At 47.0% G+C, this 11,864-nt stretch overlaps 1 protein-coding gene across 2 annotated transcripts; it reads right to left on the bottom strand.

Annotated features, from left to right (window-relative positions):
- Positions 1–1,317: 1,317 nt before the first annotated feature.
- On the bottom strand, positions 1,318–8,747 carry LOC127314042 (OVARIAN TUMOR DOMAIN-containing deubiquitinating enzyme 1). Of its 2 annotated transcripts, XM_051344507.2 has the most exons (10): positions 8,176–8,747; positions 4,527–4,574; positions 4,391–4,444; positions 2,819–2,878; positions 2,643–2,726; positions 2,407–2,523; positions 2,248–2,303; positions 2,097–2,152; positions 1,917–2,017; positions 1,318–1,709 (listed from the first exon to the last, which is right to left on the bottom strand). In XM_051344507.2, the coding sequence occupies exons 1-10, from the start codon at positions 8,635–8,637 to the stop codon at positions 1,491–1,493; spliced, it is 1,257 nt and encodes a 418-aa protein (XP_051200467.1). In that variant the 5' UTR covers positions 8,638–8,747; the 3' UTR covers positions 1,318–1,490. The 2 variants fall into 2 exon arrangements, with proteins under 2 accessions (XP_051200467.1, XP_051200468.1); XM_051344508.1 differs by lacking the exon at positions 4,391–4,444.
- Positions 8,748–11,864: the final 3,117 nt, after the last annotated feature.

The following is an 11,864-nucleotide window of genomic DNA, read 5'->3' on the forward strand; positions in this document are numbered from 1 at the left end:
GTCTTTGATATCAAATGCTAGTAGTTACATTGCTCACTAGTTTGCATGAAATAGAATCACAGCCTCTAAAGAAATCTGAGAACCACCTTTTGCTGGAGAAATGTACTCTCTAGAGTTCTTGGTAATTAGGGAGTCGTTAATGTAAGTCCTATTTTTCAGTTGTTTTGTGTTGGTGCGTTTGATCACTTGATGGTGTGCGTCTCCGTGGCTAAAGAGGATTTCGTGATATCACAATTACGGAGTACGTACTACCATCGGACTGTGATCCATGAGACCCCTGGCGCCGTTCTGATGTTGTTGCATCCGAGTCCGATCTGATGCGGACTACCAAGCGAATCATCATCCTCAATAAGTACCCACGCGACGGCCTACATCGCATTGCACCAACTCGAAGATCGACAACCGGCCGTAACCTGGTACGACGATGGCAGAGGAGACAGCAGCTGCCGCCGCCAAGCGAGCAGAATTCGAGGCCGGCACGGCCGCCGACCCCGGGAACGCCAAGCTGTGGGCCCGCTTCGTGACGTTCGAGCTCAAGGACGGAGGCGGCGGAATCTTGGCCGGCCGCGCCGTCTGCGAGCGAGCACTCGCCGCGCTCTCCGACTCCGCCATTGAGAATTTCGTGTACTGGAGCTGGTCCCTGGCAGAGCGCAGAGCCGGCGACGTCGACGGGCAGCGGCGGGTGCTCGAGCGGTGGGTCCGTCGGCTCCCGCGGGGCGGCGGCGGCTTCGGCAAGCAAGGCTGGAATGAGTACCTGGCGTTCGAGGTGCGCGACGGCGGGGTGGAGCGCGTGCGCGCCGTCGGCGAGGGGCTCCTCGCGGCCTTCCCCATGGACCCGACCGCCTACCTGCTCTACGTCAGGGCCCTGGCCGCTCTGTCACTGCACGTGGAAGCCTTCGCGGTGGCGGAGCGCGGCGTGAAGGAGCTCTCCGGCTGGTGTCGCGGGCACGATGAGCGCATCTGGAGGTTCATGGCCAAGTATATCAGAAGCCTCGAGACGAAGCAGAGCACCGCGTGGGACGACAGTAATTTCTGGTAGTAATGGTTTCATGAAATTTGTCTCCATGTTTTTTTATTTACTTTTGAGAAAAACATGACTGCTTCTGTATCTTGTAAGATACTACTAGAAGCTATTTTACAGTAAAAGAACATTGACGAAAATGTATCATGGGCCTTTACCTCTCACAGCGTGAAATCCAAACCTGCAATACTCTTTCTACCTCCCCAGCTCATATCTCCACCATTCAAAAATGACGCAAAATTCTGAACTTGCTGCTCCTTTCACCAAAGAATTTCGGCAGCGTATTCATAGCCCCAGAAAGAAAGCTTAATAGATTTCTGTACGGATGCACAAAGTATAGAAATAGTGCAACATGAGTACACACCAAGAGTAATAGCTGCGTTTTCCTAGCCCAGAAGTTTCCTTACATGTAACCGTGCGCGTGACTCTGATCAGTCCTGATGGTATCTACGACTTACTACAAATACTACTAGTAGATGATATCGTAGTGCCCTGGCCTATACAGCAGCGTCACACAAGGAACCGAGGGCGAAGCATCTGGTGACTCGTAGATGTGGGTGTTTGGCTCTGCAATCTTTGAAATGTCAACGTTGACAGTTCGGAGGGGCACTTGTAGTACATCTGTGAGGGCGACAACATGGACTTCAAATGCATCTTTGTGCATTGGGATGACTTCCTGTCGACACCACTGCAATTTGAAAACAGACGAGGGGTTTGTGAGTGAGGAATTCACATCATTTTTTACAAACAAACTCACCTGCTGGTATAAGTAACACGATGTGCAAAGTTTACTCTTACTGTGAAGTTGCAGCGCACAAAAATCATAACCAGCAGACAGAGACAAATACCCAGACCTAGTACTACACTTTTGACCACACAGAAAGTAAACACTCACCCCTTCAGGGTATGATGGATCAAGCTCAGGTATGGCATGCCGGAACTTTTCAACCTCAGTGCATATCTGAATCGCTGTCACCAGTCGAAGATATGATATGACTAGATCATAAAAATAGCTGGAGTCAGAAAATTAAAGTAAGGTAGCAACATAACTAAGAGTGTGGTTGTGATTTCTCACTATTGGCAAACAGCTGATCATTTTGACTCTCCTGGAAAAGCCAGTCTTCATAGTCACTGCAAAGACATTTATAACATAAGTATGCAGCTTAGTCCTCTAAAAAAAGTATGCAGCATAGTTAATTGTTGTAATAATCTCAATGTGAACCCACCTTACTGATAGAGTTTGTTTTCGGTCCATACATTTCAGTATGAAGTTCACAAAAGCCTGCATAGATTAGAAAATTATGAATATATGACTTGATTGCAATTGGTGGTTCTGATATGTAGGATTAAACAAATTGGTTAATGGAAACTATGCTAAGTCTTACATCATGACCATGATAATATGAACCAGGCAAATCAAGTCTTTGGAACTTCTCCAACAGTGGTTCAAGTGTCCCAATCAAACGTAGTTCCTCCTCATGAGGTACTTTCACAAGCAGCTCCTATAGACCCAACGGAAAAAAAAAATCAATGCAGATATGCACCGAGGGACCACAAACTTTAAGGTGGAGAACTGGAAAAAAATCAGCAACAAGAATGACTCAACAAGATATCAGCATACCAGATATGAATAAATGAACGATCTGTAGAAGCAACTCCCATCTCCAGCTACTTTCCGGTATTCAGAGTAATTAGCCAAAAGCTTCTGCAGAAGCCCAAAGAATAGGAGAGAACAAATAGCAAACAAGTGAGTAAACAAAACAAGTACAAGTTTAATGGTTCACAAGTCGTACTTACATTTGATTTATCTTTCATAGGGTCGTATGCAAACTCAGACTCTAGAGATGATAAAGGCTCCTGCGCCAAGAAAATTTCAGTTAGTATATTACAGACACCAATGCAGTTTTCTCAAATTGCCATCTCTTAACATCCAACATATGAGCATACTCAATAAGAAAAGGAAAACACTGGAGATCACCCGGGGGATCTCTCGCGTTCCTTCCTCCGCCTCGAGCGTGTGACACGCGTCCATCCAACGTGCGTGGAATCTGGACATCGTGGGTGGGGCCCAACCCAAGGCTTATCCCGTCGTTCTCTTCTACCTCTAGCGCTGCTACTTTCGATTCCCCAACACACCACCGATGTTCCTCCTCCTCGTCCCTCCGGCGAGCTTGCCATGGAGCCTCCTCTGGCCGCCACCTCCGCGACCGCTCCGCCTCGCCACCGCCAGCCACTTCCTCGAGCGCGCCGCCCCAATCCCTCCCTCTCCCGCCTCATCAAGTTCCTGCTGCGAGCGGCGCCGCGCCAATCCCTCGCTCTCCCGACTCCTCAAGGTGCTGCTGCGAGCGGCGCCGCCCCCAATCTCTCCCTCTCCCGCCTCCTCAACATGCTGCTGCGAGCGGCTCCGTCGTTGTTGCAGGCCGCCTGGCCGGTTTTTGCAGCGAATCCCGCCGCTCCCTCGGGCTCATCTCATTGAGACAGTCTCCACCATGGAGATGTTGTAGACAAGGTCGGTCGAGAGCGGCTATTGCTGCCATCGGCGGAGGCGATTGCTACCAGCGGCGGCCAGCCTTGCTACAAAGGACCGGAGGCCTTGCTGCAAGGGGTTGGAGGAGGAGGTGGTTGCTGCCAGCGGCGGACGTTCTTGCTACAAATGGCGGCCATTCTTGCTACAAAGGGTGGCCCGCCTTACTGCAAGCCGGTTGCCGGTGTTTCTCCCAGCGGCGGAGGCGCTTGCTGCCGGCGTTGCTCCTAGTGGTGGAGGCGCTTGCTGCCGGCGTTGGCCGGCCTTGCTACAAGGGGCTCAAGGTGTTGCTGCCGGCGGAGGAGGCGGTTGCTACCTGAGGCGGAGGCGGTTGCTGCTAGCGGCGGTCGACCTTGCTACAAAGAGCGACCGGACATGCTGCAAGGGGCTGGCGGCGTTACTACAAAGGTTCGTCGTGGTTGCTTCGAGAGGCGACGGCAGGCGGCGGTGCTGCCGGCGAAAGAAGCAATGGTGTTAATGGCAGGCGGAAGTGCTATTAGCCCTTGCCGGAGATGCTGCGAGCTGCGGCAGTGCTACTGCAGCGGCGATGCTACGGCGAGCGGTGGTGGAGGATCTACTGCGAACAACGGCGGAGACGCTACTTCGATCGATGGAGGCGCCGGCTTTTTTCAGTCTATTTTTACTACTAGTTGCAGTCCCTGCAAACTCTTGGCGCATGTGGATGGTGGGGTCCATCCACGTGGTGTGGTGGAGAAACGGTTTCTGCTCATGTATATCGAACGGACGCAAGGGCGGGGTTGACTCCGATCCGACGGCTATGCACCCGGGGGATCGGGGATTTGATCCCCCGGGGGACGCTCAGCGCTTTCCATAAGAAAATTAACCTTTTCATGAATTTTGGGGCCGCCATTCTGCGATGTCTGCAAAACCATAGAAAACTGAAGGTACAAAGAGGTTAACAAAGAACCAATGAGGGAAAGTTAATTGGACTATGCATTATAAAAAGAAACCGTCACTCACATCATCACATGGCGCATCCTCATGTCTCCAAAAAGAATGTCCAAGAATCTGAAAAGGGCACTATAGTTGATAAGGGGTATGCATTTACGTGCGATCACATTTAAGCTCCACAAAACAACATAAGCGATAATTACTATCCTGCTTGGGATAAACAGGAATAAATCAAATCAAAATGACCATGGGATGGACTGCATGCCCACTGAATCCTTACTACATCAATCAAAACTCCAGGGAGCAGTCACTAAGACACACCCTCTACTGTAATGCAGGCATTTTCAATGAAATGATATACACTGGCAATCCACACCAATTGCTCGATGTCTTTAATAACCAAATTTGGAGTATTGCACTGAAATCCAACAGGAATTGGTTGTCATTGACTAATGAAAAGGAAGTATACATTTATATTATTACAATCCGACATGTTCATTCCTTGGAACAAAAGGATGTCTGGCAGTTAAATTGGTACCAAAATCCACACGATTTTACAGATACATCATATATGTGGGCTTAGTGCTAACTAGTTGCTAAACAGAAGCTGCATACCCAGTTGGTGCAGCACATTGCCACATTATGTTTTTAGGGTATTCCGCTATTGTAAAAATGCGATAAAAAGAAATGACGTATGACCATACAGCATTTAGCATTAGTACAATTGCTACAGTCTAAGATCTCGATCCGGACTATGTACACTCCGAAATAGAAGGAATGCATAGATAGTATCTCTAGGTTTGCCCAACCCAAGCAAAAAAAATCTGTTATTAAGCAATACATAGGGATGCTTTAGCAGTATACAGAGCTTCAATTTGTTTCCGAATTCCACCTTATATCCCTAAAAGAGACAATCATATAGGACTTTAACAGCACCAAGATTTTACAGGCCTCAAAGGTGAAGCACATATGACTGATCTGTAAATGAACAAGCACCATTGACATCCCAAACAAACTTAGCAAGAAATGAGGGAAACCATAAAGAGTAGCACAACTTATAATATCTGGTCTCGAGTCACACTTCGCGTTGGTATCAAAGAAATTGTGAATTAGAACATTCTAAACATGGGCATTACATATATTACCAAATTCTTAAAAGAAATCCCAAATCAGGATATCTGGCAGTTAAATTTGGTAATATATTCCACCCGATTTTACAGATATATCATAGCTATGGGCTTACTGCTAACTAGTTTCCAAAAAGAAGCTGCATACGCAGCTTGTGTGGTGCAAATAACTAAGTTCTGTGCAACTAATGAAAGAAACGAGTAACTAGTTTGGCTTCCAGAATTTTGCATATGCAATTAGTAGTATACTGGAAACTATTTTAGATTGTCTACATACAAGATTTATGACATGCATACAGCCTTATATGAGCAATTTATTGATGTTTCTCATGGCATTTTCAGTTCAGGCTAGATCAAGAAAACTTTAGTTGCAAACTTTGCCTCTAGATGTTATTCTCCATACAGAGTCAACTAATTACAATTGGCTAGTACATTTAATTTTCTATGCTACCTAGCGCTTACCTACAATTCTTATCTCTATCATCCTTTGGACAAACTTTGAGTTGGGATAGGTACTGCACTGGTTTTACTTCAGTAAGTCATTAAAAGCAGTCGTAAATACATGCAGGTTTTTATTTCATTTTAAAGAAGAGTTGTGAACAGTTTGCAAGATGGCTACTTTTAATTTCAGTTAGGACTGTAGTCACTGTTCATGTTTGTAGGAGATCCAGCACACTTTACATGAACATTGACTCGGTAAAAAAAACTTGAGATTTTTTTTTTGCTAATTAAGCTATGAGCATAAGGTTACGAATATGAACATTGTTTGTTTTTTGTAGAAGTGCACAAAACAAGAAGAATCTGTTGCATAACTGAGCCACAAACAAAAGATTAGGAATTGGTGGAAAGAATCATATTATGTTCTGACAGTATTCCGCTATTGTAAAATCGTTGGACAACAAATGTTTACCATCTAAATTAGCAAGATTTGTGGGAAAAAAGTCTCAACTAGCAAGCTAAGGAATGTTCAGAGGTACAGACTATTCATGCTATTGCCAATCGTTATCTATGCCATAATTCTATTTTTATACAGACAGAAGATATTACACAACGATCAAATTCATACAAGGCCAAGAACTTTGAAGACCATAAAAAGAAATGACCTATGACCATATAGCATTTAGCATTACTACAATTGCTACAGTCTAAGATCTTGGCCCAGGCTATGTACACTCCAAAATAGAAGGAATGGATATATAGAATCCCTAGGTTTGCTCAAACCAAGCGAAAATTTCCATTATTAAGCAGTACATAGGGATGCAGAAGCAATATAAAACTTCAATTTGTTTTCCAATTCCACCTTATATCCCTGAAAGAGACAATAATATACGACTTCAATAGCATCAAGATTTTTACAGGCCTCAAAGGTAAAGCACATGTGACTGATCTTGTAAATGAACGGGTACCATTGACATCCCAAATGAACTTGGCAAGAAATGTGGAGAACCATCACGAATATCATAACTTATAATTTCTGGTCTCGTGTCACATTACGTTTTGGTATCAAAGATATGGTGAACTAGAACTAGTCACTGTTCATATTAGTGGTCATGATTGTAGGAGATCTAAAACATAAACATTGGTTTTTGTAAAAGTGCACCAAACAAGAAGAATATGTTGCATAACTGAGCAACAAACATAAGATTTAACAAATGACTTGGTGGAAAGAATCATATTGTGTTTTTAGGGTACTCTGCTACTGTAAAAAATGTTGGACATCAAATGTCTACCATCTATATTAGCACGATTTGCGGGAAAATAAAATCTCAAGTAGCAAGCTAAGGAACGTTCAGATGTACAGACAATTCATGTTATTGCCGATCATTATCTATGCCATGATTCAATTTTTATACAGAAAGCTAACACACAACGATAAAATTCATACAAGGCCAAAAGATAAATATGAACTGTGAAGACATAAAAAAGAAATGACGTCTGACCATATAGCATTTAGCATTAGTACAAATGCTACAGTCTAAGATCTCGACTCAGGCAATGTAGAAGGAACACATAGATCGTATCCCTAGATTTGCCCAAAACCAAACGAAAATTTCAGTTATCACGCAATACATAGGGATGCTTTAGCATTATACAGAACTTCAGTTTGTTTTCGAATTCTACCTTATATCCCTAAAAGAGACAATCATATAGGACTTTAACAGCACTAAGATTTACAGGCCTCAAAGTTAAAGCACATATGACTGATCTTGTAAATGAACAAGCACCATTGACATCCCAAATGAACCTATCAAGAAATGTGGGGGAAGCATCACGAATATCATAACTTGTAAGATTCCAAATTGCAAGATTCAATATTTCATATCTGAGGGATACTATTCAGAGAGAAGATAAAAATCAAGAACGAACTAAGTTGAGCAGTATTACTGGAAACTTGTAACCATTGCAAGATTCGATATCTGAGACCACAGAATTTTTTTGGGTGTGGTGTTAAAAGTGAAAATTTCCATCCAATCGCAAGTCCTGACCAAAGATCCAAACCATGCCATTTAGAGACTCGATCTTTCATAAGAAATCATCAAAATAGTCACAGGGACAATCCCAAATCAGGAAGTTAGGGTTTCTTGCAGTACCTCGTGATGCGCCTCCTCTTGGAAAGCTGGGTCAGCGAAGAAGGTCCGGCAGTCGTAGGCGTCTGGAGAGCCCAGCGACGTTGAGGCGCCGTCGCGTGTACGGTCGCTGAAGCCGCCCCAGGTGTCGCAGTCGTCGTCGTCGGAGTCCGAGTCGGAGCCCCCGGTTGGGCTGCTCAGACGCCGCGGGCCTAAGAGGAAGGGGGCGGCGGTCTTGTCCGTGATCTTGGATTCTTGGCCTTCTACAGGTCCCCAGGCGGAGGACGAGGCGGCGCCAATGGTCGGACCGCCACTCGTGTCCTCGTTGACGAAGATCGACCTCCCCGGCTGACCGGAGTGGTGCGCGCGGGGAGGAGAGGCAGGTGGGGAGTAGACCTCTGGTTCTTGGGGCGTGATGGAGGAGTTGGCCCCTCCGCCGCCGCAAGTGGGGTCGTCGGCGTGAGGAGAAGGGCGGCGGCCCTCCATTTTGGCGGTTGGGAGAGGCGGGAAGGGGGAGGATGGATTCGGGCCAGGGGAAGAAGGTGAAGGGGGAAGGTGGTGGAGGAGGCAGGGATCTGTTTCTGCAGATGACAGAGGTCGGCCCAGCTTTTCTTTATAACAAGGAAGGGTCCGAAAATTTCATTCTTTCTAGCGGTTGGGCCAGCTATATGGCCTCCTTTCTTTAGAGACACACTCTCTCTCGATTTTCTAAAATCTTTTTTAAATATTAGGCCATAGTCCTAAGTTAAATTAATAACACCATAGCAGCAAGTACATGGCGCTGAACGAACAACTTACATGTTTCAAAGCCACAAGCAAAAAAAAAAGAGTTTAACTTGGGCTTCAAGGCCATCGACCGTCGATATAAACCGGGGATGGAGACTACACCATGAAGACAAGCACACCACCAGAGAAAGATCTTGTTTTGGCGGAGATACGGTTCTGGGAGGATCGCTGGTTCGGAACAACCATTCTTCGTGAACAATATCCGGTCTTGTACAGGATTGTTCGTCACAAAAGGGATACTTTGCAGAAGGTGATGGAATATTCTCCTCCCTCTATGACGATCAGGCGTGATCTTGTCAGTCCTCGGCTAGCTTCCTGGAATGAACTGCTTCAACGGTTAGGTTCTATCCAGCTGGTTGGTTCAGGGGACGGATAAATTCCGTTGGAGAGTCTCACCAAAAATGGCATATTTTCGGTTAGCTCCATGTACAAAGCATTATGCCTATCTGCACAACCGGTTTTAAATAATAAATCCATCTGGAAGATGAAGATACCTCTCAAAACAAAGGTCTTTGCATGGTATCTTCGCCGAGGTGTGATTTTTACTAAAGATAACCTTGTAAAGCGCAACTGGCAAGGTTGTACGAAATATGTGTTCTGTCACGAGGAAGAGACAATAAAACACCTTTTCTTCAACTATCGAGTTGCTAGATCTATATGGTCAATCATTCAGATAGGTTCTACCTTATACCCTCCCCGTAGCATTGCAACATTTTTGGCAATTGGCTTAATGGGGTGGATTTTAGGTACAAAACGATTATCAGAGTGGGAGCAATTGCGGGTGCATGGTCGCTTTGGCTATGTAGAAATGACAAGGTTTTTAATGACAAAAATTCTTCTCTTATGCAGGTCATCTACCGGTGTACTGCTTTGCTCGGTTCATGGTCGCTACTTCACCGTTTAGAGGATCGCGACCTCTTTATGGAGGTGTCTACACGATTGGAGAACACGGTCACGGACTTTATTTTCCAACATAGGTGGCTGCATAGTCAGAGGATTGAAGCCAACGGAGTGTCATAGTAGTTGGCTTTTATCTTTGTTTATCACATTTTGATGGATCCTAGACTGCTAAACGACTGTGTGCATCCTGTTTAGGGCATCTCCAGCGGCGCGACGCAAACGGACGCTGAGCGACCGTTTGTGTCCGCCGTGACCGGAAATGCGTCTGGGGCCTGTTCCAGCGGGGCGACGCAAAGTGACCGGGCCGTCCGCGGAGACGCAAATCTGGCCCAAATATGCGTCAGGTTTGCGTCGCGGCGGACGCTCGGCGGTCGCTCCAAGCGTCCGCTCGCGTCCCCACGGGCCCTCATGGCAGCGACCTAGGTGCGATCGGCCTCCAATTCACAACCGCCGACGACCAACCGCCGCAATGGAGCGCCGAACCGCCGCGGAAGAGCAACCGCCGGCCTCTTCGTTTTACGCGCCGTCGTTAATCCGCGCACATTATAACCCCCGCGTCTACGGTAATTCAAGTTCAACCGCCTCCTTCTTCTTCCTCTTCTTCTTCTTCTTCTCCAACACCGGCACGCCATGAGCGACTACACGCTGCCGTCCGACTCGGAGAGCGAGGGCAAGTCGCCCGGATTCCTGCATTGGTGGGAATCACCGGCGACGCCAAGCGATCCGGGCTCCACGCCCAGCTACCCTACCTCCACACCGAGTGAGGACGAGGAGGAGGGAGGCGGCAACGGCACCGAAGGCCAGGAGGAGGACGGAGGCGGCGTTGCCAGCGACGCGGACGACGAGGAGGAGGGCCAGGAGGAGGACGAGGCAGCCACACACCAGGGCGGCGCGGCCCAGGCCCCGGCCGCGCCGGCCTGTGGTGTGGGCCCCTCGTGGCGCCCCCTGACCTACCCTTCCGCCTACTTAAGCCTTCGTCGAGAATAACTCCAGTACCGAGAGCCGCGATACGGAAAACCTTCCAGAGACGCCGCCGCCGCCAATCCCATCTCGGGGGGATTCAGGAGATCGCCTCCGGCACCCTGCCGGAGAGGAGAATCATCTCCCGGAGGACTCTTCACCGCCATGGTCGCCTTCGGAGTGATGTGTGAGTAGTTCACCCCTGGACTATGGGTCCATAGCAGTAGCTAGATGGTCGTCTTCTCCTAATTGTGCTATCATTGTCGGATCTTGTGAGCTGCCTAACATGATCAAGATCATCTATCTATAATGCTACATGTTGCGTGACACGCGTACAGCACGCGACCGTTGGGAACCCCAAGTGGAAGGTGTGATGCGTACAGCAGTAAGTTTCCCTCAGTTAGAAACCAAGGTTTATCGAACCAGTAGGAGTCAAGAAGCACGTTGAAGGTTGATGGCGGCGAGATGTAGTGCGGCGCAACACCAGGGATTCCGGCGCCAACGTGGAACCTGCACAACACAATCAAAGTACTTTGCCCCAACGAAACAGTGAGGTTGTCAATCTCACCGGCTTGCTGTAACAAAGGATTAGATGTATAGTGTGGATGATGATTGTTTGCAGAGAACAGTAGAACAAGTATTGCAGTAGATTGTATTCGATGTAAAAGAATGGACCGGGGTCCACAGTTCACTAGAGGTGTCTCTCCCATAAGATAAATAGCATGTTGGGTGAACAAATTACAGTTGGGCAATTGACAAATAGAGAGGGCATGACCATGCACATACATGATATGATGAGTATTGTGAGATTTAATTGGGCATTACGACAAAGTACATAGACCGCTATCCAGCATGCATCTATGCCTAAAAAGTCCACCTTCAGGTTATCATCCGAACCCCTTCCAGTATTAAGTTGCAAACAACAGACAATTGCATTAAGTATGGTACGTAATGTAATCAATAACTACATCCTCGGACATAGCATCAATGTTTTATCCCTAGTGGCAACAGCACATCCATAACCTTAGGGGTTTCTGTCACTCCCCCAGATTCACGGAGACATGAAC

Source organism: Lolium perenne, chromosome 7 (assembly GCF_019359855.2).
Source record: "Lolium perenne isolate Kyuss_39 chromosome 7, Kyuss_2.0, whole genome shotgun sequence".
Lineage (NCBI taxonomy): Eukaryota > Viridiplantae > Streptophyta > Magnoliopsida > Poales > Poaceae > Lolium > Lolium perenne.

Bases quoted from the DNA above. Each gene is read 5' to 3' on its own strand.
- LOC127314042 (XM_051344507.2), bottom strand. From the start codon at position 8,637: ATGGAGGGCCGCCGCCCTTCTCCTCACGCCGACGACCCCACTTGCGGC. The intron at 2,524-2,642 runs GTATGCTGATAT...TTGGGTCTATAG, and splicing joins CGTTCATTTATTCATATCTG to GAGCTGCTTGTGAAAGTACC. The intron at 2,018-2,096 runs GTGAGAAATCAC...TTTATGATCTAG, and splicing joins TGATCAGCTGTTTGCCAATA to TCATATCATATCTTCGACTG.